This window comes from Siphateles boraxobius, unplaced genomic scaffold (genome assembly GCF_051911475.1).
Source record: "Siphateles boraxobius isolate OS27281-9 unplaced genomic scaffold, OSU_SipBor_1 68, whole genome shotgun sequence".
Classification (NCBI taxonomy): domain Eukaryota; kingdom Metazoa; phylum Chordata; class Actinopteri; order Cypriniformes; family Leuciscidae; genus Siphateles; species Siphateles boraxobius.
The window spans coordinates 10,873,209-10,900,479 of NW_027509195.1; the positions used below are offsets into that span (position 1 = coordinate 10,873,209).

General features: G+C 43.3%; 1 protein-coding gene across 1 annotated transcript; it reads left to right on the plus strand.

The window, feature by feature from the left end:
* Nucleotides 1-95: 95 nt before the first annotated feature.
* hpn (hepsin) lies at nt 96-27,271 on the plus strand. The gene is made up of 13 exons (XM_077214691.1): nt 96-291; nt 1,003-1,101; nt 11,797-11,898; nt 12,017-12,058; nt 12,803-12,932; nt 13,066-13,182; nt 14,366-14,406; nt 14,494-14,659; nt 16,011-16,207; nt 23,343-23,438; nt 25,280-25,422; nt 26,688-26,852; nt 26,950-27,271. The coding sequence occupies exons 2-13, from the start codon at nt 1,083-1,085 to the stop codon at nt 27,001-27,003; spliced, it is 1,272 nt and encodes a 423-aa protein (XP_077070806.1). The 5' UTR covers nt 96-291; nt 1,003-1,082; the 3' UTR covers nt 27,004-27,271.

Genomic DNA, 27,271 nt, shown 5'->3' on the forward strand with positions numbered 1-27,271 from the left:
CCTGTCTAGCGCGCGCGCGCACCTTCACACACACCTGCGCTTCGCTGAGACTCTCTACTGACCGGAAGAGGGAGGTTTCCACTCCAGCGAACAGCACAGACAGAGCAGAGAGAGTGAGGAGAAGAGTTGTTCTGACTGCCGGAGAATAGCGTCATTTAACAAACAAGAAAAGAGCCTGGGACTCCGGGGAAAGGGAAATGTCAGCGCGGATATTTGGATTAAACAACTGATTTACCGCTTCATCTCTTTATTTCTACTTCAAAAGTTTATCCAAAGACCTGTAGTGGAGAGGTAAATGTGAAAACTGTGTTTACTATTATGAGCATTAGTGACAACCAGAAATAAAAGACAATTAATTTTGATATATTTCCAAAATGTCCATTTATATCCAATAATGATAATAACTATCATGTCCAGAATTCTTTTTTTTTTGTAACTAGCTTATGTAACGGACCATCAGGACAAAATTCGTTAAATTGAATTTTACTGATTATAAACTGGATGTGAAATTAGCTGCTTCTTCTTCTTCTTTCTTTTTTTTTATTTACACTTAAAAAAATTGCTATGGATTCATGTCCTGAGAAAATAAATCTGAATACTTGGAGATACTAAAGACAAAAAGTAAAAAGTAAGTTTCTCAACACTTAAAACATTTCAGCCCTCTTAAATTTAAAACTTGAGTTTAATTGGCTTAAAAACTAATCAAAATTTAAGGTTACAATCTTGCAGTGGTAAATTGCACTTCAACAAGTTTGACCCATTAAAAAGTGAGTAGAAATGGCAGAAATGATTGCCACAAGGTACATTTTGGGAAACAATATTTGTATATTTATAGCATTATGTTAAAAACATTTTACAGTGATTGTTAATAACAGCACTGTCTGTAACCCTCTGAAGTTTTTCTCAATTTGCACTTTGGTTTATTTAACTTGCTTAACCCATATTTGTCCATGACAGCAGTTAAATTACTAAATTTATAATAACTTTTCTTAACATTTCCAGGTCTGAAGGAAGCAAACCAAAGTTTGGAGGAGGAACCATTGGAATTCCAAGCTTATTTGTCAGTTTTCTGTTGGATAAAGATGCCAGAGAAGAAGATTGGTGAGTGCTAAGCTGTTTCTCTCTATTTTTTGACATCAGACGACTGGTTTGTTAAAGATTAACAGCTGGCCGGTGATGGGTCATGTACACGATTTGTTTTGGTCAGTCTTAATCTGTGTATCACTTTGACAGAAGGCCAAAAGGTGTCAAGACATGATGTGATTTGGCCATACAGCTGTTTTTATGTATACAATGGATAAAAAGAAAATCAGGGTTATTTTAGGGTTAACTGTAAATATATCCACTCTTGAGAAAGCTGAACCTTTATTATCTTTCTCAAAAACAAATGCTGTTAAATGTTTCATGCGACCTTGTAAATTTGATGAACTAAACAAAACTATATATGATTATCCTAGTTTTTTTCTGGCTGCTCATATTTAATATCTGACAGGTGACCATCTATTTGAATTCTCTCATTAAAAATGAGAGACACTGTTCAAGACAAAAACATTCCTTTACAGTGGATACAGAACCTTTTAGAGCTAACAAAACAGTTTTGTTCTGATTAATGTTAATTTTAACCCCATTTAAAGGGGGTTGTGAAGTTGAATTTGTCTGCAAAAATTTAATCATCCAGGTATGATGGTCTTGAGAGAGAGAGAGAGAGAGAGAGAGAGAGAGAGAGAGAGAGAGAGAGAGAGAGAGAGAGCAGTGTACCATGAAGAAGCTCAGTCTCATACACACCCCCCACTCAGACAAAAGTACTACTTGTTCTCCGGTCAAATGGGTCATGGCAGGTGCCGTAGAAACAGTCTGAGGCAGTGGGGAAATCCTCCGGAATGAAACGAGAGACAGCAAACTCGAAAACATCACACTGTTTCAGTTTTGTTCTGACCTCTAATGTAGCTATTCAAAGCGGGCTTGGCAAAAACGTCACTGGTCAGTTGAGTCACGGTGAGATTTGGATGGTCACATTTTGCCTTTTCTTATTTGACATTGATATGGTGTTTTTTTTAATTATTATTATTGTTTAACACTTTGTATAAATGACCAAGATGTTTCACAACTATTACAAGAGTTCTCATATAGATTCAGTCCAGCATCTAGATAAATATAATATTTCATAATTTAGATGCATATTTAAATACTTTCTGATTGGTCAGTAATGGAATTTAAGGATACTAAACTTCACAATTCATGCAGATGACTGATTTTCTACATATACTACCATTCAAAAGGATTACTACAATTGTTTAGTTCTTGAAAGAAGTCTCTTATGCTCACCAAGGCTGCATTTATTTAATCAAAATACAGTAAAAACGGTAATATTGTGAAATATTTGTACAAATAAAAATATATTTTTTTCTATTTGATTATATTTAAAATGTAATGTGTTCCTTTGATGCGAAGCTGAATTCTCAGCATCTTTACTCCAGTCTTCAGTGTCACATGATCCTTCAGAAATTATTCTAATTTGATGATTTGCTGCTCAAGAAACATTTCTGATTATCAATGTTAATATTCTTTTTGAAACAGTAATACATTGTTTTCATGATTCTTAATCATTCATTATAAATCTTTACTGATCGATTTAATGTGTTTTTGAGGAATACAAATATTAATTTCTTTAAAAAATTAAATATTACTGACCCAAAACATTTCAACGGTAGAGTAGATGTTCTAGTTTTACATCTTTTCGATCACTTGCCGTCTTTTTATTTGCACAGTTCAAAAAAACAGTTTCAACTTCATAATTAATTTATTGGGAAAGTAATTGTGTAAAGAGCAGGATAAAATACAGTTAATCATTACTGCTTGATAAATATTTCACTTCACATCTGATGACCATGTTAGATTTTATTGTACTCTGATGACTGCGTATTTGTACATTACTGCTTACATCCTGTAGTGTAAGAAATAATGTTGGAGAATATAGGATTCCTATCTCAGCTTTTGATCTTAGAAATTACAATTCACTGAATCATGGAAAATTAGCTTCCGATTCGCCACCATTTCTTCATTTCATCATTTCTTATCATGATAGAAACATCTAACATCATTTGCTTGTTTGCACAACGAGGATCATTAGAATTACTTGAAATACTTCGAGACTGTTTCTACATAATGACCTATGACATAATCCCTATGACCCATGCAAATGGTTGTGCGTTCGGCCCTGATGCAGAGCTGCGGTAACCTGTTTTGTGTGTTTGTTTGCTCTGGGCTTATCAGACAGAACAGTATCTGCAGAACTCTGATGTTGCATGGGCCTACTGTTAATCATCACACCAGAGCAGGGATGTCCAAACTCAGTCCTGGAGGGCCACTGTCCTGCAGAGTTTAGCTCCAACCCCAATTAAACATATCTGGGCCACCAGTTAATCAAGGTCTTCTAGGCTAGAAACTTCCTGGCAGGTGTTGAGTCTGGCTAGAGCTAAACTCTGCAGGACAGTGGCCCTCCAGGACTGAGTTTGGACACCCCTGCACCAGAGCTTCTCTCTGAAATAGGTTTTCATGCTTGAATATTCAAATAGCACATTATTTTTCACATACATTGATGTGAATAAGTTAGGACACCCATGCTAAATTCGCCTAAAAAGAGGAATAAAAAATCATCTTTTGGAAATTGATCTTATTGCCTTAATTAATAAAACGAGGAAAAATCCAACCTTTAATGACACCAATTTTCTTTGTGTATGAATAATCTATCATAAATAAATAAATTTTCTTCCTCAAAATACAGGGTGCATAAGTCAGGACACCCCTATGTTAAATTCCCATAGAGTCAGGCAGATTTTTATTTTTAAAGGCAAGTTATTTCATGGATCCAGGATCATATGCATCCTGATAAAGTTCCCTTGGCCTTTGGAATAAAAAAATTTAATATCCCCACATCATCACACACCCTTCACCATACCTAGAGATTGGTATGGGATACTTTCCATAAGATCATCTTTCAATGCAAATCAAACCAGCTATTAGGCTAACTGAAACAACACCATGCCAATCTCTAGGTGTGGTGAAGGGAATGTGATGATGTGGGTCTATTTTAATTCCAAATGCCAAGGGAACTTTATCAGGATGCATATTATCCTGGATCCATGAAATAAGTGGCCTTTAAAAATAAAAATCTGCCTGACTCTATGGGAATTTAACATAGGGGTGTCCTGATTAAAGCACCCTGTATTTTAAGGAAGAACATTTATTTATTTATGATACATTATTCATTCACAAAGAAAAATGGTGTCCTTAAAGGTTGGATTTTTCCTCATTTTTTTAAATTAAGGCATTAAGATAAATTTCCAAAAGATGATTTTTTATTCCTCTGTTTAGGCAACTTTAGCATGGGTGTCCTACCTTATTCACATCACTGTACATTGTTGCTGCATCTCTCTCCCTCTCCCAGTCAGTCAGTAACGCTATGGGGTGCGTTTCCCAAAGCCAACTATGGTCACAAATTCTGTCGTTACCAATAAAGTTCAATGGACCTTGCGACCATAGTTGGCTAACGATGCTTTTGGGAAACGCAACCCTGTTTAGTTCCTGTCTCTAAGAAGCCCCTCCTTCTGAAAAGCACAATGTGTTCTGATTGGTCAACCGCTTCGAGGGTGTTTGGGAAATGTCACGCCCCTTACCATAACCACAAGTTTAAACACACTACATAAGAATCGATCAGAGTGGAGGACCTTCGTTGGTGCCCTACATGCCAGACGCATAATGGGCAGTTAGTATAACTCAACCAGGCCTCACCTCCCTTTTCTGCAAATGGCTTGGGTGGGAATTATTCAAATAAAGAATATTGTGACGTGTCAGTTTCCCGGAAGAAAACTCAAGACTGCAATGTAGGCGTTTCAGGGCATCAAAAAAAACAAAAACGCACTGATATAGAGATTAAGGGCCCTATTTTAAGGATCTAAGCACATAATCTAAAGTGCACGGTGCACTTAAAGCTTGTCCGAACCCACTTTTGCTAGTTTAATGATGGGAAAAATGATTGGCACGCCCGGCGCATGGTCTAAAAGGGTTGTCCCTGTTCTCTTAATAAGTAATGGGTGTGTTTTGGGCGTAACACACAATAAACCAATCAGAGTCTCATCTCCCATTCCCTTTAAAAGCCAGTTGCGCTCGCGCCATGGCGGATTTGCTATTTACATGGCGGAATTTGCAAGGTGAAAGCCTGAAAGCTTCTCTAGCGAGGAAACGGATCAGCTCGTGCGCGAGGTTAAAGCGCGCAAGCAGACCATCTACGCCTACGGGACATCTTTATTTACACATTAATAATCTTTTACATTGTAATCCTTTTATTTTTAATATTTGGCATTTGCTGCTTCTCGTGCGTCCCTGTGTGTGTAATAATAAGCGGAGTGTACACGCGTTGTGCGACAGTATATTCTTTTGGAGTGACTGTGCAACTTTGCAGACCTTTTTCAACAGTAACATTACTGAAAATGTACAATAGGACCTCTTTAAATATTATTAAAAATCCCACAGAAGAATATGGTCCTGGTGATCCATGTTTATTTTAGGTGGAGCATATTGAGTTTTGTCAATGAATATAGTTTATTTTGGTTGGAGCTCTGGTACATTGGTAGAGTAAGGCATGTGCTTGAAATACAGGGGATGCAGGTTTGATTCTGGCCTGTATTATTGCTCAGAGGTTGCTATTTTATAGCTCATGAGATCTAAAACTGTACATTATTTCTTTAAAAATATGATTTTTTACCTATGAGTGTATTTTACACATTTAGCATCAAGCACTTGCAGGAAAGCCACCTATTATGATTTTTCTCCATGTATTTTCATATCATTGGCTTTTAATATAAGTAAAAGAAATAAAAATATACATTTAAGAACAATGTTAGGATGCATTCTTCTTTTTTTAACATGAGTAAATCAACTCGAAGAAAAATTTGTCCATTAAGTTAAGTTTAAGGGCAATATGGCAAACAATAAAAACTTCCTGGTTGCGTATGCAACCCACCGTTCCCTGAAGGAGGGAACAGAGGGTGTAGTCGACGGTCGACTGAATGGGGATCTCGCTAGAGAGCCTATCCTCTTCGAGTACTATTGAACGAGCCAATGTAATTGGCGTGCGTGATTCGCATCTCACACTCCGCCCCGGCGGCGCGGGTATAAATACGGAAGTGTATGCACGCACTAGTTGCTTTTCGCTGAGGAGCCGAGAGTAACCCGGGGTCAGCGGTGGTCCAGCGGTAGTGGCAAGGGGACTACGTCCTCCGTTCCCTCCTTCAGGGAACGGTGGGTTGCATACGCAACCAGGACGTTCCCTTTCAGTCGATAACGTCAGACGTAGTCGACGGTCGACTGAATGGGGATAACCTTTGAAAACGCCACTAACGCTGCCACCTTCCAGTGCCTAAACCAAAGCCTCCTGATGCCCCCACAAATTTAAGGCGGGGAAGGACAGGGCTTAGGCCAGGGAAGTCACTGCTGTTCCTACAGGACCACTGGGAAAGCGTTCCCCGTACATTGGAAGGAAGGGATGCTGCGGAAGCCATATCCAACCCAGAGGGAGGTAACGTGGAAAATACACATATGAACTGGGCGGAAACCGGGCAGTCTAACATATGGAATGTCACTGGGGTGGCTCCAGCTTAAGACGGGGGGAGACACACCGGACAGTGACGGCAGAGAGACTCTGCCGAGGGAAGACACGGGCTCACCGCAGGGAGCCGTATCGTGGAAGAATACACATATGGGGTCGCCGTAGGGACCGCAACATATGGACCCAGCCTAACACAGGTTCCACACGGCTTACGAGTGGTAGGCCTAACACCAGACGTTCCGCATGTCCGACGTCGGAGGGGTGTGGAGGAACTCAACAGGGTTCAATTTTAAGGGAACTCAACTGGAGTCGAAAGGCGCACGTATCCAGTCCATAGGAGGGGAATGGCGCAGCAAGCCGACACTTGAACCGGGCTCACGGTGAAACTGGCTTCATGAGAAGGGAGCCCACGGGAAGCAGCGGTTCAACTAGGTGTCGTACAGCCCCCAACTCTAGAATCTGTTTTAGCAAAGCATATCGTCAACGCCCAGGCGGAGCACTTTACACTCATCATAGAGGAGCTCAACACCTAAGTGGACATGTTGCATCTCGGATTTTTACCGAAATGAAGGCAAGCACTAGTGCGACTTTGCATGGAAACAGCCTTCCCTCTCTGCTGAATTCCAACAGATATTTGTAGAGCTGGTCTGAGGTCTATGGCTTGCGTTCTGTACACGTCCAAGCGAACGGACAGAGAAGCCAGGGCTGGATCTGCCTCCTCCAGGGCAGCGCTTGCAGGCTCACCACCTGCTCCTATTACGGGAGAGGTAGGAACCTTGGGCACAAACCGAGCCGGGGTCTCAGCTTGTGAGAGTTAGCCGGCCCAGACTCCAGGCACAATACGTTGACCGAAAGTGAGCAAGTCCCTACCCTCTAGTAGAGACCACGCGAGCAGGAGAACTGATATAACAGAATTTTTAACTCACTGCCTGCAGTGGCTCAGGGGCGGTCTCTGCAGTGCATCGCACCAGGGCAAGGCCCAAGAGGATAAAGAGGGACGCAAGGATTTACAAGACCTTGATCCTCAGGAACCTGACGATCAAAACGTGCTTATGCACACTTCTGCAACACGATGAGCGTCGTTTAAACACCGAGGGCAACATCATTTTGAGGGTGAAGGAAAACAGCCTACTCCCACCCATTTTGCAGGAACGAGAGCACTGAAGTGATCGAAAAGCTTTCAGGATCTCCTCTGGAGAGAAGATGCACTCAACGACTAGGTTCCACTTCTAAAGGCGTAAGCACGCTACCCATTTCTAGGGGGTGCTCGCAGAAGTGATGGTAACTATCACATGCTTGTGATAGCCACCTGAACCTCCGCGTTCAGATGTAAGACCGCCCGGAATCTCCGGGGGAAGAACGCGTGTGCCATCGTGCCCCGTCCCTGAAAGAGTTTCAGGGGAAGTCAGGAAGGCTGTCGATGGGAACCAGGTCTATTTGGGCCAATAAGGGGCAGCTATGAAGACCTGTCCGTCTCCTGACTTGGCACGTAGGTACAAGCGCCGGACGCAAAAAGACATGTAAAGATCACTGGGCTTCAGGAGCATTTTCTGCTCAGCACTTAAGTGTGATAAGTTCACTGAGCTTCAGGAGCATTCCTGCTCAACACCTGAGTGTGATAAACTCACTGAGCTTCAGGAGCATTTCTGCTCAACACTTGAGTGCGAGGAACTTCACTGAGCAACAGGAGCATTTCTGCTCAGCACTGCGTGTGATGAATTCTCTGAGCTACAGGAGCATTTCTGCTCAACACCTGAGTGTGATGAACTCACTGAGCTACAGGAGCATTGCTGCTCAACACCTGAGTGCAATGAACTTCACTGAGTTTCAGGAGCATTTCTGCTCAACATGAAGTGTGATGAATTCACTGACTTGAGCAGGCGCAAGGCGACCATGAGTCACAGTCGCTTTTAGAAGGCTCACTGAGGTTAAACGCATTTCTGCGGGCCCCTGGGGCAGCTGAGAGCCAGTGTAAGGCTATACAGGGTCACACCCGCCAGACTGGCCCTCTTGGGACCCAGGAACAGATGAAATTGCTCTCTCTTTGAAGTGTGGGTACCGCTTGCTCCGTTTTTTTTTTTTTTTTTTTTTTTTTTTTTTTTTTTTAGGGAGCCAGCGGCGGAACAGACACACACAAACAAAAGGCTCCACCCGGCCCTCACCCGGGGGGAGGGAGTGATCGTGCCACTCCAAGAGCATCTCATCCATTCCTGGGCGGCGCGCTCCGGAATGCTTTCGCTGTCGCTTGCCACCTGGCTTGGCAGCGCCTGGAGCAGGCTGGGTGTCTCTACTGCGGCCGGCTCCATGCTGAGGCCTGGGTGGAGGCTGCTGCGGAGTGGCGGCCGGGGAACGCCCACGGCAACGAGCAGGTGGAGGAGCTGCCACCGGCGGTGGGTGGAGGCAGCAGCTGGCCACCGGGGCAGGATGTGCCGGATGACCTCCGTCTGCGCTTGAGCGGCAGAGAACTGTTGGATGCAGTTCTCCACTGCGTCGCGGACCAGCCCAACCTGGGAAATTAAGGAGACCAGGAACCGAACCTTGTCCGCATCCGCCATACCAACCAGGCTGAGCCAACGAAGGCGCTACTGGACCACCACGTTGGACATCGCCAGACCGATCACGCACGCTACGACACTCGTGCCCCGGAGGGTGAGGTCGGATGCAGTGCGGTGCTCACCTATGAGCGCACGGTCTGGATTACCCTCGTGCATGCCATGGGTGCCCTAGCCTGCAGGAACGCCATGGCATGCAAGAGGAAGCGGCTTGCCCACAGGCTTTGTAAGCTCTGCCCGTTGGAACGGACGAAACTCACAGGCCCTAGGGGGGAGACGAGGATCCCCCCAAAAGGCAGCGGCCGCCGGACACAGGTGCACCTGTGTCGACAGACCGCTCCAATGGATGGACCCTTCGCAACCCTTCACCGTTCCTCCATCAAGGGTAATGAGGGGGAAAAGCTATTCAGGCAGTTTCTGGCAGAGAAAGATGCTGTTCCCCACCTGATAAGCTCTCCATGCATTTCGGTAAGAAAGGCACTGGGGCGGCGAGCTGAGAACCAGCGTGGCCCGCCCCAAGACACCAAACTCCAGATTCCAACCGAGACTGAACGGGACACGGTGCAGGTTCCACTCGAGCCCGGCAGCCTCGGCGGCCCGTTTCAGCATAGCTGATAGTTCTGGATCCGGCTCGGGCAACATTGAACTCCCGGAGGGAGACAATGCAGCCGAGTCATCATCTCTAGAAGTCAGCTCACCCTCCGATGCTGCAATCGACGTCCTGTCCTCCAGGGGAGCCCCGAGTGAAACCGCTGGCCCACCCATTACAGATGGACCAGCAGACAACACAGGAGGCTCCAGTGGTTGCAGTGGAAGGGAGGAGTGAGGAGCCCACAGGGAATGGTTACCGGGCGGGACATCCAACACTATCCTCCGGTCACCCATCCCACACAGCAACCGTGCGAGTCTCGCCCTCAACACTGCGACAGTCATGTTCCCACAGTGAAAACATGAGCTGTCCACAAAAGCTGCCTCAGCGTGCTGTAAGCCCAAACACGTGACACAACAGTTGTGACCATCAGAGAGAGACAGAGAATGACCGCACCCAGAAACGCACGGGCGGAATGACATCTTGAAAAAGACGCAAACGCACCCGTGTTGCTCTTTCAGAAAATAGGACCGTCACCAGTGCCGGAGCACACAGGGAAATGACCGCGGCAACACTGAACAGAGAACTGAAACAGTGAAGCACTCACTTTTCCGCCCTCTAACCAGCCATCAACACACACAAACATTTAGAAATTTGTTGCTGTTAAAACAGCAGTTGAGAGCTCAAAGCTCGCGATCACCGCTGCACTCGCGCTGTAGAACACCAGCACTGGGAGAGTCTTCCTGAAGAACAACGACACACTCGCTCGTTGTAGACAACCGCACTCTCAGAGACATCAAACGATCGGCTCCGAAGCGAAAGGCAACTAGTGCGTGCATACACTTCCGTATTTATACCCGCGCCGCGGGGGCGGAGTGTGTGATGCGAATCACGCACGCCAATTACATTGGCTCGTTCAATAGTACTCGGAGAGGATAGGCTCTCTAGCGAGATCCCCATTCAGTAGACCGTCGACTACGTCTGACGTTATCGACTGAAAGGGAACAAAAATTCATTCAAAAATTCATGTTAAACAAAAAGCCATGATAAATATTATTATAAAAATATATTATTTTCTTTAAACTTTCAATAAAATACGGTTTTGATTTATTGGCTTGTTATTTTGCTTAATTGTATTCTTTCACGTCAAGAATAAATTCATTAGGAGAAGCAAACAATTATTAAAAAAATAAGACAGTAGCCAAAAAAGAGTGCATGCTATTTATATGTATTTTGAATACATAATTTAGAAATGTTTGTGGTCATATTAAAATCTTTAACTTTTGTTTCTTGGCAAATCTGAGCAAAGTATGGCATTGTTGAGATCCTCTGAAACTCTAGAGACTCATGTGAGATTATTTAGGTGTTTTTCAGAATAAACATCTGAGAAGCAGGATACACAAGTCATATGTATTTCAAAGTCATATTTATATTCATATTTGTGTGTTTTATATAGGATGATAATGGCTATTGATTGAGCATATAATCATAGTATAATAAAGTAGGGCTTGTAAATGGTAGAACTGGTAAATGATCAGTGCATGCAGGTCTGGATATGATATGTTATTTGGAATTAGGTTTATATGTTGATAGGTTTAGGGTTAAGGGAATGAAATTACAGTTTGTACTGTATAAAAATCATTATGTCTATGGAATGTCATCATAAAACATGAAAACCCAATGTGTGTGTGTGTGCGTGTGTGTGTGTGTGTGTGTGTGTGTGTGTGTGTGTGTGTGTGTGTGTGTGTGTGTGTGTGTGTGTGTGTGTGTGTGTGTGTGTGTGTGTGTGTGTGTGTGTGTGTGTGTGTGTGTGCGTGCGCGTGTGTGGAGAGAAAACTAATCATGACACTGAGATTCAGTCCCGTTTACTTTAGCAGAGAGGAATTGATGACTTTGGACTATTGATTTTTTTCATGGTTCTGTTCTTTTCATCAGCTTTGTCATGATTTATGTGTTTGCTCACAAGCATGTATTTTAACATGAACAAAATCTCACATTACTGCATTAAATACATGCTTTGTCCTGTCCTGTTGGTTTCTGTCCTACAGGAAGTCCAGGGATGACTATCTTCAGTCCGTATCGTGTGGTTGCTGCGGTAGCTGTGATCTTGATCATACTAGGGGGACTGGGAGCCGCCATCTGGGCCCTTGGTAAGACTTTTGGCTCGGCTTTCTGGGAATTCTGGTTTGCTTCTTAACTGCTGATTTAATGGAATACTGCATTCTCTCCAGAGACTTATTACACTTGTTTTGTTTGTTTGATTTTCAGTCACGTATCTTAGAACAACAGAAGATACTGGATTATTTGATGGTAAACATTGTTCATTTTTAATTACATTTAAATATATAAATTTAATATTATTATTAGGGGTGTAACAATATATATCGTGCCACAATATATCACAATAAAAAAATGCAACAATATGTATCGTGGATAGTGACAATATGTATCGTGTATAGTTCACCCAAAATACAAGTTACTTTGTGGGGGGGAAAAAATCAAGTTTACAGAGTTTCAGTATTGGTACTACATTAAACTACTATATATAATGTTAAATATAATGTATAATAATGCAATGGGGGAATATTTGTGGGTCCTTATAATGCCAAATGTCTTATGTTATCAGTAAAAAGTGACCTATGCGTTATTTTAAATATCTAGTCTGTGCAAGCATATTCATCTAAAATAATTCTGTATTTTCAGCTTCAGAATCATGAATATTTTTATTCTGGTGTCACCATTGTCCTGTGCATTGAGTTATCAGCACCAAGTCCAAGCCTATTCATTTACACGCACAATGTAATACCAAATTTAGCATTTTAATCAGCAGTACATTTTTTGTTAACCGTTTACCATATGTCTTGGAGTATCGCAATAATATCATATCGTGAGTTCAGTATCGTGATACGTATCGAATCGTGATTCGTGACATTAGGGTATCGTGAAACTCCTAATTATTATACATGTATATAGGTCTTATGCTCAACAAATCTGCACTCAACATTCATACTAAAATATTCTGAACTCACGGACTGTCTTGATTATGTCGTGCAGTGCAGGTTAGTGCAGCTGACCAGAGGCTGAGAGTGTTCGACTCCACCCAGCGGAGATGGAGACACGTCTGCTCATCCAGCGTCAACCAGCTCATCGCCAACATCAGCTGTGAGGAGATGGGCTTCATCAGGTAACAAACAAGCATGCCAGGCTCACTGTTTCTCAGGTATAGACATTCATTTAGTCAAGCCGGAGTAAATTGTTGACTGGAATTCATCATTGTTTTAGTTATGTCTTGATTTGCATTTTTTCTTTCCATTCAGAGCAGTAAATGTCTCAGCCACATGTGCTCCTGACAGTGGTGGTGACCGAGATTTTTTCTGCGTGAAAGATAGTGAGTTAACATACGGGAAGAAGATAAAAACAGCCCTTTATCCTTGGTAAGACATTACCTTTTCATATGATTAAATGCGGGTGGTGATGGCGCAGTGGACAAGACACATGCCTTTGGTGTGAGAGACCCGGGTTCGAATCCACTGTGAGACACTTAACCCCTAGTTTCTCCAGAGGCGTGCGACCTCTGACAGCAATATATAGCAATTGTAAGTCGCTTTGGATAAAAGCGTCAGCTAAATGAATAAATATAAATATAAATATATGCACCATGAACATCACTGCACCAAGGGTGACTATAATACCTGGAGAAAGCTCTCAGTTAGCATTCTCTATACCAAGCTATACATTTTGCATTTTAAAGAGTCTACCAAAAACTGTTAAAAAATAATCTATAATATAATTAAATATTTGTTATTAATATGTTGCTTGCAAAAATATTTTTTCATCAGAATACGCAGCTAATGGCCATCAAGGGAGAAAGACACTTTCTGGACGCTCTCTTGATCTTTTATTACACTACTGGTCAAGAGTTTGGAATTATTATGATTTATAATAATTATGATACATTTTTTTTTGAAGACTTTTATGCTCACCAAGGTTGCTTTTATTTGATCATAAATACAATAAAAATAGTAATATTGTGAATATTATTACAATTTAAATAAACGGTTTTGAAATTTCAGCATCATTACTTTAGTCTTCAGTGTCACATGATCCTTCAGAGATCATTCTAATATGCTGATTTGCTAATGATTCCTATTGTTATCCATTTTGAAAACATTTAATAAATATGCTTAATATTTTTGTGGAAACTGTGACATTTTTCAGGATTCTTTGATTCACGGTAAGTTCCAAAGAACAGCATTTATTTGAAATAGAAATATTTTGTAACATTCCAAATTTACCCCAAACGTTTGAATGTTATAGTGTAGCTATCATGGTTTCCACAAAAGTATTAAGCAGCAAATACTTTTTTAGCATTGATAATAATCAGCCAGCGTATTGACTGATTTCTGAAGGATCATGTGACACTGAAGACTGTTAAGTAATGAGTAATGATGCTGAAAATTCAGCTTTGCATCACAGAAATAAATTATATTTTAAAATATATTCAAATAGAAAACAGTGATTTTAAATTGTAATAAGATTATTTTTTTTAAAAGCTAAGAACTGGTTGCAATATTATTAATCTCTTTTAAACATTCTGATGTTTCATTTCTGTTTCAGTAAATGTGACAAAGGTCAGATACTAGAGGTGATTTGTCAGGGTAAGTGCTACAACTCAATTTGTAGCATTTTGAATATTTCTTCACTGCAAATAGGCTACATGATTTGTTGACTCTCTGTCGCTGTAGACTGTGGTCGTCGTATGCTACCTGAAGAGCGGATCGTGGGGGGAGTCGATGCTCGCCAGGGTTCTTGGCCATGGCAGGTCAGCTTACAGTATGATGGAGTTCACCAGTGCGGTGGAACCATCATTTCCGATCGCTGGATTGTCAGTGCTGCACACTGCTTTCCTGAGTGAGTGACACACATTTTACATCCATATTCTCAAACATCCAGAACGCATAAAAAGTTTTCTGTTTTCAGTTAAAATTGTGTTGTGCAAGCAGCTAGTGATGTTGCACTCGAGTCCGGTCTCGGACTCGAGACCGGTCTCGAGACAGATTCCTGCTTTCTCGGACTAGTCTCGGACCTGTTCCTTCAAAGACTCGGTCTCGAATCGGACTCGACCCTTCAAAGACTCGGTCTTGACTCGGACTCGACCTTTCAAAGAATAATGCTCTTAGTCAAAGACAAAGCCAGCGCCAACTTCAAAGACAAAGACTCTTGACTCGGACTCGGCATAGGCGGTCTCGTCCCCATCACTAGTAAAAACATAGTCCACATTAAGACATTAAGACTGCTCCTCTAAACAATTCCCAATCTAGCTTAGTCTGTAGGCCTAACTGTTGATTATTAACTGGGGTGATATTAAATCATGAATATCAAAACTTACATGTTGAGACAAAATCTCGACTCGGGCTTGCTTCCTCAAAGACTCGGCCATGACTTGGACTCGACTGTATTTGAAAAACAACGGACTCGGTCTCGACTCGGACTCGACCCTTCAAAGACACGGTCTTGACTCGGACTCGACTGTATTTAAAAACCAACGGACTCGGTCTCGACTCGGACTCGACCCTTCAAAGACTCGGTCTTGACTCAGACTCGGCATAGGCGGTCTCATCCTCATCACTACAAGCAGCCCCTGAGTTAATAAGTATGATTAATTTCCGTTGTAAAAATCATATCAAAAACTTACTTAAGCTGGACAATGACTTTCTTCTAGATCTGATTTACAGCCAAAACAATCTTTGTTGCATTAGTTTCCTATTATCACTGTAAAGCTGCTTTGAAACAATCTGTATTGTAAGCACTAAATAAATGGAGACTTGATGTTTATATTTTTTACTACTGTACTAAAAAATGCTAGCAATGTGTTAAAACATGCTAGATTCATGTTAAAAATGGTAGCAACTTATCTATCTAGCTATGTAACAGATAGCATGGCTTTAAAACCATGCTAAAACATGCTAGCAATGTGTTAAAATATGTTAGCAGCATGTTAAAAAACTTCTAGAAATAAGTTCAAACAAGCTATGGCTCCATGTGAATAACTTCTAAGTAAGCTAAAACATGCAAGCTCCATGCTAAAATGGGTAGCAACGTCTGGCTATCTTTTTGTAGCCATATCTTTAAAACCATGCTAAACCATGCTAGCAATGTGTTAAAACATGTTAGCAACATCTTAACAACTAGAAACAAGCTAAACAAAACATCTATCTATCAATCTATCCGCAAGATCTTACTCTCAGGCTTGTGTCCTCAGGAGGTATCGTCACGTATCTCGCTGGCGGGTTCTGATGGGATCGATCTACAACACTCCCATCCGTAAGAACGTTGTGATTGCCGAGGTGAAGACTGTTGTCTACCACAGTAGCTACCTGCCCTTCGTCGACGCCAACATTGACGACAACAGTCGTGACATTGCAGTCCTGGCGCTGACAAAACCTCTGCAGTTCACTGGTGAGTTTTTACACCGAATTACAGAAAATAGTAACACTTTATTTTGATGGTCCCCTTTATACATTTTGTTGACTATAAGTAACATTGCACCTATATGTCAACTAGCAATCATTAGAGTATTAGTAGACTGTCTGCTTAACATCTGCTAACACTTTATTTGTCTCCCCAACAAACATTTACTGACTATAAGTCACTTTGCAAGTCTATTCTACTAACCCTATAACCTAATCTACTAATACTAATGAGAGTTAGTTGGCATGTAGGTGCAACGTTACTTATAGACAACAGAATTTTAAAAAGGACCATTAAAAGTGTAACTCAGGAAATATATGCACATTGAAATTTCCATGGCCAAGATCTGGCTCCATGTAAATACATATTAAATATCCGATTTGTTCTGATTGGCTGCCTTTTTGCTTTTGGTGTGGACAGTAAAATGATTGGAAATGTTTGCTTTAACCTCTCTGAATAAAAGTATCTTTTAAAAATACACAAAGCTATTTTTTGTCAATTCATTTGTTCATTAAAGATATGTCTATGTGTAACAAGGACACATCTCTGCTTCTGCTAGCAGCAGTTTAATTGGAGTTTGTTTTGAGGTGTTTTTCATCAGGTAGTAGTGGTATGTTACCAGCCTGTCTGGGTGAACTGTACACAGCATTATAGTAAAACCTCCCTCTGGTCTCAGGTTGCTCGTCCTGAGAACAAAGCCCCTCTATTTCCACGCGGCCTTGAGTCGAAACAAAAGACAGTACTTTTCCTGAAGGACAAAGCTTTTGCTCATATTCTGTATAGTTAACCAAAATGTTGAAAGGAAATATGTTGGATTTTATTCTGAAAAGATTTTGCTCTCTTAAAAATAAAGGTCAAAAGGGGGAGTTCGCAGTGATGCAATAGAAGAACCAATTTTTGGTTCCCAAATAACCTTTTAGCAAACAGTTCTTAAAATAACCTATTTTTTCTTAGTGTGAAGAATATTTAAAAACTCTAAAGATCCTTTTTTCCACAACAGAGAACGTCCCGGGTTACGTATGTAACCCTAGTTCCCTGAAGGAACGAGACGCTGCGTGAAACGCTGCGGGAACGCCTCTTGCGTTGTGCGTCATGAAGCACGTATGGAATCAGCCCAATGGCGAGACGGAACGTCACGAGTGACGTCATCGACCAGGAAACTATAAAGCACACCCCTGAACACAATGGCGACAGCTTCTGGAAAAAGTCTGAAGCAAGTCGATCAAGGGAATGCCGGGAGTATGGCAACGACACGCAGCGTCTGGTTCCTTCAGGGAACTAGGGTTACATACGTAACCCGGGACGTTCCCTTTCAGGAACGTCGAGCTGCGTGAAACGCTGCGGGAACGCTAATACCCACGTCGCCATAAGAGCAAGTGACAGACTGTGTGAATAAAAGATTAAATTCAGCCGAAAGCACCTGCGCCCCAGGGGTGGAGCTGAGGTCTAGGTCATAAAACCTGACGAAAGTATGCGGTGAGGACCAGCCTGCCGCATCACAAACGTCCTGGAGGGAGACTCCTGACAATAAGGCTTTGGAAGCCGCCATACTCCTGGTAGAGTGAGCTCGGACAGCCAAAGGTGAAGGCTGACCAACCGACTCAGAGGCAAGTGAGATGGCCTCAACCACCCACTTGCTCATCCTCTGCTTAGACACTGGGGACCCCTTCTTAGGTGGTCCAAAACAAACGAACAGCTGTTCTGATTTTCTCCACAGGGCAGCTCAGTGGACGTAAGCATCTAAAGCCCGAACAGGGCAGAGCAGATTAAGTTTTTCCTGATCAGATGATGTAAAAGGAGGAGGACAGAAGGCCTGCAGAACTATAGGTCTGGCCACATTGGTAGGAACCTTAGGGACATAACCTGGCCTGGGGTGGAGAAAAGCCTTCACCATCCCAGGTGAAAACTCCAAACACGAAGGAGCAACCGAGAGAGCCTGAATATCTCCGATTCTCTTAAGAGAAGAAATGGCAAGGAGAAAAATAGTCTTCAAAGTAATAAACTTATCAGCAACTTCTTCAATAGGCTCAAAGGGAGCTAGGGAAAGACCTTCTAGGGCGATAGCTAAGTCCCATGCTGGCACCCTCGTGCGGACTACAGGCCTCAGCCTCAAAGTACCACGAAGAAAGCGAGTTATAAATGGGTGTCTCCCCAGAGAGACTCCACTGAAAGGGACATGGTAAGCAGCAAGTCAAGTGCCGCCACATACACCTTTAGTGTGGAGGGGGATAGCCCTGAGGAGAAATGCTCCTGCAGGAACTCCAGCACTGCACCCACTGGGCAGTTAACTGGGTCCAACAAGTGTTCTCCACACCAAGAAGTGAAGAGCCTCCACTTCAAGGCATATAACCTCCTCGTGGAAGGAGCTCTGGAATGAAGGATGGTCTCAACAACCTCGATTGAGAGACCAGCCCCTACGAGCTCGGCCCGGCCCGGCCCGGCCAAAACGGGGCTACCAATAATAGACTGACCCCGTCCCGGCGAACCCTCTCCAGAACTCCTGGGAGCAGAGCAATCGGGGGAAAGGCGTACAGGCGTGACCTCGGCCACGCCTGCACCAGAGCGTCCAACCCCAGCGGGGCTGGATGACTGAGAGAAAACCACAGTGGACAGTGTGATGTCTCCCTGGAAGCAAATAGGTCTACCTCGGCACGACCATACTGCATCCAAAGGAGCTCCACCACCTCGGGGGTGGAGTCTCCATTCCCCGGGCCTCGGCCCCTGCCTCGACAGGATGTCCGCTCCCCGATTTAAATACCCCGGGAGATAAATCGCCCTCAATGAGAGAAGCTTCCCCTGGGACCATAGAAGGATCCGGCGAGCCAGATTGTATAACGGGCGAGAGCGCAGACCCCCCTGATGGTTTATGTAAGAGACCACCGATGTGTTGTCGGACCGGACAAGAACATGATGACCTCTCAGGTCTGGCAGGAAGTGCTTCAGAGCCTGAAACACTGCCAACATCTCTAGACAATTTATATGCCAAAATCGATGATGGTCCTGCCACAGACCCTGGGCTGGGCGACCACTCATGATCGCCCCCCAGCCTGTGAGGGAAGTATCTGTCGTTAGCGTTACACGACGACAAAGAGCTCCCAACACAGGTCCCTGGGACAGAAACCAAGGATCCCTCCACATGACCAGAGCACGGAGACAACTCCGTGTAACTTTGATCACGCGGAGGGGGTTTCCCCTCGGGGAGAACCCCTTGGTCCTGAGCCACCACTGTAATGGTCTCATGTACAGCAGGCCGCAGGGTATAACACTGGACGCTGCTGCCATCAGACCCAGCAGTCTCTGGAACTGCTTTACAGTGAGCAACTGGCCTAGCTTTACTCTTTTTACAGCTGAGAGAATCGAAGCGATGCGGGCAGGCGACAGGCGAGCCCGCATTGCCACAGAATCCCATAGTACCCCCAGAAAAGATGTTATCTGTGATGGAGATAGAACACTCTTTTTGGCATTCAGCCTCAACCCCAATTTTTTGATGTGTGCGAGGACGACATCTCGATGCCGAGCCGCTTGCTGCTGCGATTGAGCGAGAATCAACCAATCGTCTATGTAGTTCAGTATACGAACGCCCTGAAGCCGCAGCAGGACTAGCGCTGCGTCCATGCACTTCGTGAACGTGCGGGGAGATAAAGCTAGGCCAAACGGAAGAACACGATATTGTTACGCTTCGCCCCCGAAAGCGAACCTCAGGAACTTCCTGTGTTGCGGAAGGATGGAGATGTGGAAGTATGCGTCCTTCAGATCTATCGTGACAAACCAGTCCTCGGACCTGATTTGTGACACGATTTGCTTTAGCGTAAGCATCTTGAATTTGAGCTTGGCTACAGCACGATTTAATAGGCGCAGATCTAAAATTGGACGCAATCCCCCATCCTTCTTTGGAACGATGAAATATCGGCTGTAATAACCTGACTCCTCGCTGGGAGGAGGAACCCGTTCTATAGCCTCCTTTTGAAGGAGCGTTTTCACCTCTTGTTCCATTACCAGAGCCTGCTCGGGGCCCACCACGGTGGGCAGGACCCCGTTGAATCGAGGAGGAGGAGATCTGAACTGAATGGCATAACCCCTTTCTATCGAATGCAGAACCCACTGAGATATTTTTGGAAGACTTTTCCACTCTGCCAGAAAATCTACTAAGGGTACCAGCCTCTCGAGGCTGGCCTCTGGAATATTTTGAGCAGCAGACACAGCGCCCTGTAACGGCGCACCGGCAGGGGACGACTGGTCTGACTGCTCTAAACCCCTCCTCAGATGGGGCGAGCGTCCCTCGGGAAAGCGCTCGCTGGGCCTGTCTGCGCCCCGACACGAAGGCGGGGTTGGCAGAAGGGACCCCTGAGGGCACCGTGAGAGAACGGGCACCATCTGAAGCGGTGAACACCTCCCTCTCACGGTGGGGACCACCCTCAGCATCCTGACACCAGTGGCGTCAGGACTTCTTAGACGAAGCCTTCCTAGCCATAATGACTGTCCTCAGATCAGTCTTACCACTAGAAGGCTTCGCCTGAGACTGTCGCGTCTGTTCCCACTGTGTAGAAGGGGGGCCACGAGTGCGACACTCTGCCTTTGTTGCGCCCTATGTGAGAAGCTAGTCGACGGCTTGGTCTGCCCTCTCCCAGCAGACCCTGGGACATGAACTTTAAGTGGGAGGAATTTTTGAAAAGCTGCAGCTTGTTTCTTTTCTTCCTGAAATTTATCTATGACCGTGTTTACCGCATCACCGAATAAACCAGATGGAGAAAGTGGAGCATCCAAAAGAAAAGTTTTCTCTTTATCCTTCATATCAGACAGATTAAGCCACAAGTGTCTCTCTGCGGCCACCAGGGCTGCCATAGAACGGCCCATTAGTTTAGCCGATTCCCTGGTGGCACGCAGAGATAAATCTGCAGCCTGACGCAGTTCTCGAACCACGTCAGTGCTGACCTCCTCACTCTCACTCATATCTTTTAAAAGATCGGGTTGGTATGCCTGCAATATTGACATCGTGTGCAGACACGCCGAAGCCTGACCAGCCGCCGAATAAGCCTTACCCACCAGAGCCGGAGTATTTCTGAGAGGCTTGGTGGGTAAAACTGGTTTCTTAAGAGACGAGGAAGACTCAGCAGAAAGATGGCTAGCTAGAGTCTCCTCCGCCTTGGGCATCGCCCCATAACCATATAACTTAGCCCCCGATATATTAGAATATGTGGAAGTCTGGGGGCTAAACACACGATAAGAGGCGGGTCTCTTCCACAAACTCGACACCTCGGTGTGGAGATCGGGAAGAAACGGAAGGCACCGCCGTGGAGGCTGAATGCGGGACGGCAAAAATCGTTCGTCAAGCTTGTTTTTAGAAACATATTCCTGCCTAACAGCTGGCCACTCAATGCTTAGTTTTGACACAGCACGAGTGAGCACCTCCATAAGCTCCTCGTGTTCAGGGGAATGAGGGGATGAGTCCTCAACATCCCCTGTCTCAATACTGACAACATCCAGCTCCTCAGAACTGGATAGCTGCAGTATTGGTGCCTCAGCCTGGGGGGAAGAAACCGCAATGCGTGCTTCCACACCCGGAACTGAGGCACTGGAACTGGCAGGTAAAGGCTGAGATAAGGCAGAGCCCGTCTCAAACCCCGCTGACAGATCCATTTGCGATCCCCACGACAGGCGCCGCCGCTCTGCTTCGACAGAAGCGGGACCCGAGCCGTGGGGAGCGCGAACCGAACCACTGTCCTCGAAGAGTGATCGGCGGGAGCGGAGCGTTCTTAATGGAAAACGCTCGCAATGCTCACAATCAGCCCCCTCGAGAGCTGACTGGGCATGCTGCACTCCCAAACAAACAACACACAGATCGTGTGTATCCCCACCCGTGAGAAAACGAGTACAGGGGGGAACACACTTTCTGTATTGCTGCTCGCTCGTCATACTGATATATGTGAATATATATATAGTTTTTTAAGTGAAAAACTCCTGCCTAGCAATCACTAAGAACAGACAAAAACATAGGGACAGATTCACACACAGAGCTCTTACTGAAGACAACAGAAGCTGTCGCCATTGTGTTCAGGGGTGTGCTTTATAGTTTCCTGGTCGTTGACGTCACTCGTGACGTTCCGTCTCGCCATTGGGCTGATTCCATATGTGCTTCATGACGCACAACGCAAGAGGCGTTCCCGCAGCGTTTCACGCAGCTCGACGTTCCTGAAAGGGAACCTCGTTTTTGAACTTCTGTTTTTGCTGTAGCTCTCTTTCTATTGCTGTCGAAGAGAAATTAGCTGGTGAGGTAGATTTGCTTATTGTAGAGTTAACGATAGTTATCGTGAGCATTGCAATGTTTGAAGCGAATATCATAACAGATATCAGTAGAAGATTTTAAAACGAGCGGTTCATTCATAAATTTGTTAGATCTTACCTTCATGCAGTGGAAATACAAACTGGAACACAATAAGCACAGCGCTAAAAAGGGGCGGAGCTACATGAGGTCTGTGATAAAGACACATTAGCTTCCACCGCTGGGGAAGCAGCACTGGCACACATACATACTGACCTCATTCATCCACGTCTCGTTCCTCCCTGCCATTGCCACTATCATAGAACAGGGTGCACACACGATGCTGATAGCACATGGACATTCATCCATTGCCCCGCAGTCTTCCAGCGGGAAAGGTGCACAAGCCAAACCGAACGATTGGGCGATGGCCGCTTATGACATAACGGCCGGGTCGTGTCAGCGCATTGAAACGGAAACTGACGAAACCATTGTCGAGTGTGAAATGGAGTTTGTGTATTTAAATGCAAATACTACGTGTTAAGTGTATTATGTGTGAATGTATTATTTGTTTATTATATATATATATTTTTTTATTTTTATTATTATATATATATAATATATATAATATATAATATATATAATATATATATATATTTTATTATATATATAATATATATAATATATAATTCTCATGCTCCATCACCTTTGACCTTGTGATGAAGACGAACCCCCCCCCCCCCCCCCCCCCCCTCGTGGGCTTGTCTTCATCACAAGGTCAAAGGTGATGGAGCATGAGAATTGCGAATGACTGTGTGTGAAACCGTTTTCCTTCCCCAGCTGACATAATCTCTTTTGGTGTTTTAGATTATATACAGCCAGCGTGTCTTCCGACCTACGGTCAGCGTTTGGCGGATGGGCAGATAGGTACAGTAACTGGCTGGGGTAACATGGAGTATTATGGTTAGTAATGTCTCATTCTGTGTCTTTATTTAAAGGTCACTGTTGTGCCGTATTACAGTGTTAGTCATCTTTACCTGCAACTCGAGACTTGCTGTCTGTCTCTCACTGTCTCTCTTTGACCTTTGTGTCAGTGAGCTGTGTGAGTGCTGTTGTGCTTGAATTAACCGTCAGTTGCCAGGCAATTTTAAACACATAAAAGCACTAATTAATTATTTATTATAAAATACTTTTCTTGGTGGGGGAATATCTGGTTATTTTTATGGAGTTGATTCTATCACATCATTCCAGTTTTGTTATCCCTTAATAATATTGATATTTAATACTTAATAGTATTGAATATGCAGTGCACTTGTGTCCTCGTCACAGACGAGGCTTTAGCCTAGTCCCAGACTAGAATGCTGTTTTAACTGAAAGCAATTTGCACTGGCATAAATTTCAGTGCCATTGTTTTGTCTCAAGATTCACACCATTAATGTTTTTTTTTGTCAAATGTCAAAAGAACATAAAATTATTAAAACTTAAAATAAAATGAAATAAAACTACAATAATATTACACTTTAATAATAAATATATATGAATAGTATATAATGATAATAAAATTGTTATACTTTTAGAACAGTTGTATGCATTAAATGTTTATTAATAATGCTGTCCACTTACCTGCTAAGCTCTCATTTACTATAAACACATTACCTGTTTGTTCATAAACACTGAGGGTCACGTATTAGTAATTGACAGCATGCCAGCCTTCATGTCATGCCATAATGATCATATTTATGAGATTAATGCACATAACACTGCCAATATGCAACTGAATCACCAATGGAAAACAAGAGAAACAAGCTTGAAACGAATTGACCTGGATCATAGTAGTAAGTTCTAAAGATTATAATCGTGAAAAGCCAAGGCACCTTTATTCATATAGCGCTTTTTACAATGCAGATTGTTTCAAAGTAGCTTAACAGAGATAACAGGAAAATAATGTTGTAATAATATTGTTAAATATAAAATTAAATGCCCCCAATTAAGCAACCCAAAAGCCAATGGCGACGAAGGTGAAGAAAGGTGACAGTGACAAGGAACCAAAACTCCATCAGTGACAGAATGGAGAAAAAAACCTTGGGAGAAACCAGGCTCAGTCAGGGGGCCAGTTCTCCTCTGGCCAACGAACGAACAGTGTATGATTATGATTCAGGCAGCATTACAGGTCAGAAGTCAGATTTGATCGGAACATTGTATTATGCAGTTCATCTGGTTGAAGTTCGGAGTCATCACGCGCGTATGGGGACAAGTTTGTTGAGCACCAGTGCCGATGGCTGTCGTGTCGATGAAGCCTTCACAGGGGAGAGTCTAGTTGACACAAGCTCTGCTGACACTTCAGGGATGCGTTGTGGTCATGTCTAGGTGCAGGTCCACCATCTGATCTGGATACGGCCTGAATCCAGCTGATTACAGTAAACCTCACAATAAACAGAAAGACTAAAATTAGTGTAGATGACATTCTTTTTATGATGTAATGAGTACATCAGGTGTTATAGGAAGTGTTCCCGGTTCCGGCTGACCTAATGCAGCTTAATCATTTAACTGATTTGAATAAAGCAAAAGTTACTTCCCATAAAAAGTGACAACGCAACACACTGTTATTAACTGCTTTTTAAAATGAGTAAGGCAATAGTGTAATGCATTGCACTTCTTTTAAATATGAACATTAACATGACTTGAAGGCAAAAGATGACACTAGGTTGAAAACACTCAATATTCACTTAAGGATTCTAGAAATCATAAACTTTTGTTTGTGCTTCACTCTGACTTCCTCCTTCACGTGTCTTTATTTCTTGCAGGCACTCAAGCCAACGTCCTCCAGGAAGCCCATGTGCCCATCATCAGTGATACTGTGTGCAATGGTCCTGATTACTATGACAACCAGGTCACCACCACCATGTTCTGTGCTGGTTATGAGAAGGGAGGAACCGACTCCTGCCAGGTGCAATATCTGCCGGTCTATGACATCATCAGTCTAGATCAGTGGTTTTCAATCCTGGTCCTGGGGACCCACCGCCAGTGGTATCTCTAAGTTAAATGGACCCCCTGTACAATTAATTGCATCTGGGCCCCTCGCGTTACAGGGTGGGTTTATATTCCCCCTCTGTAGAAATCGGGGAGATCCTTATGGGCCCTCCAATGCCTCTGGGCCCCCTGTACACAGTCCCCTTTTCCCCCTTATTTACACCACCTGATTCAGATCATCAGCTCTTTAGGTGAGAGCTCTGTGAACTGTACTAAGTGTGTCAGAAGAGAGACATACAAAATGGGCAGTGCGGTGGATCCCCAGGACCAGGATTGAAAATCACTGAGCAACACTGCACACCGCCACTAGAGGGAGACATTCATAACTAATGTACATGTGGCTGTGTGAAACTGTGAACTGATATGAGCTCAGTTCTGGTATTGTCTCTTATCGGAGACAGCGGTGGTCCTCTGTAAGACCAGCCTTAGCCACTAACTTTAATAAAATAAGTTGAAGTTGATGTACTAAAATTGCTAAAACTGAAATAAATCTAAATAGAAATATATAAAAAACTCAAGTATAAAAAAAATCACTGAACAAGTACAGCAAAATTACTAAACCGTAAAACAAACTGAACAAAAATAATAAAAGTAAAATATAAAAATAAAAAGCTATTTAAAAAATAATAAATACTATAATAATATATAATAGTACTAATACAAGGGTACCAAACACTTTTCAGTAAGGCCCATTTGTTAACATCAGTAAATAAATGCATTAACTAACACTAACAATGAGCAATACATTTTGTTAATTTGTTACCGTATTTATTAATTTTTGTTACTGCTAGTTAATAAAAATACAACTGACCATTGTTAGTTCACGTTAGCTCTGGTCTATCAAATAATATTAACAGATACAAGTTTTGATCTAAAAAATGTATTGGTAACATTAACTGAGATTAATAAATGCTTTGCAAGTATTCATTTTTAGTTCATGTTAACTAATGCAGTTAACTAATATGTGGAACCTTATTGAAAACTTTTACCGAAATAAAACTGCATCATTCTCATAGCATGTATAATGTTTCAGTACGTTTTAGAAAATGGTATAAATGTGGTTATACTTTCAAGAAAGTTGCATGTTTTAAATGTTTTTTAATGATGCTGCCCACTTAGCTTCCATTTACTGTGGCATTGTGCACTGATTTTGACATGATATCATCTCTCATATGATGTCAGGGGGACAGTGGGGGTCCTTTTGTAGCAGCGGATGTCCTGTCTAAGACCAGCCGCTATCGTTTGCTGGGGGTGGTAAGCTGGGGCACAGGCTGTGCCATGGCCAAGAAGCCCGGCGTCTACACCCGTGTGTCACGCTTTCTGCCCTGGATTTCTACAGCCATGAGGGTGAGTGATGCAGGATGACCCGCACACTTTCATCAGCTTATCTACATGTCATTAAAACAAACTTTACCTCAGTTTTCTCTCACGTTTACCTCCATAGATGTATGAGAATTCCCCAGGAGTGCACAAAATGGCACGGGCGGTTACACCATAGCCATTTAGAGTGGAAAAATGTTTTATATGAGACTGAAATATTGCCCGTTGAGGTCAGATTGGTTGCTCGGATCTGTGGCTGAGATCAGACGTCTGATATGGATCAGATGTTCTGTGATGATCAACCTGTCTCAAGGACAAATATGTTTTGCAATATCTGACTCATGGAGGTCAAGAACCATTTCTGATGCTGGCAATTACCATAAAATGTGTTTTATTTTTATTTTTTGAAAATCTGTCAATCCAATACCGCGCATATATATATGTAT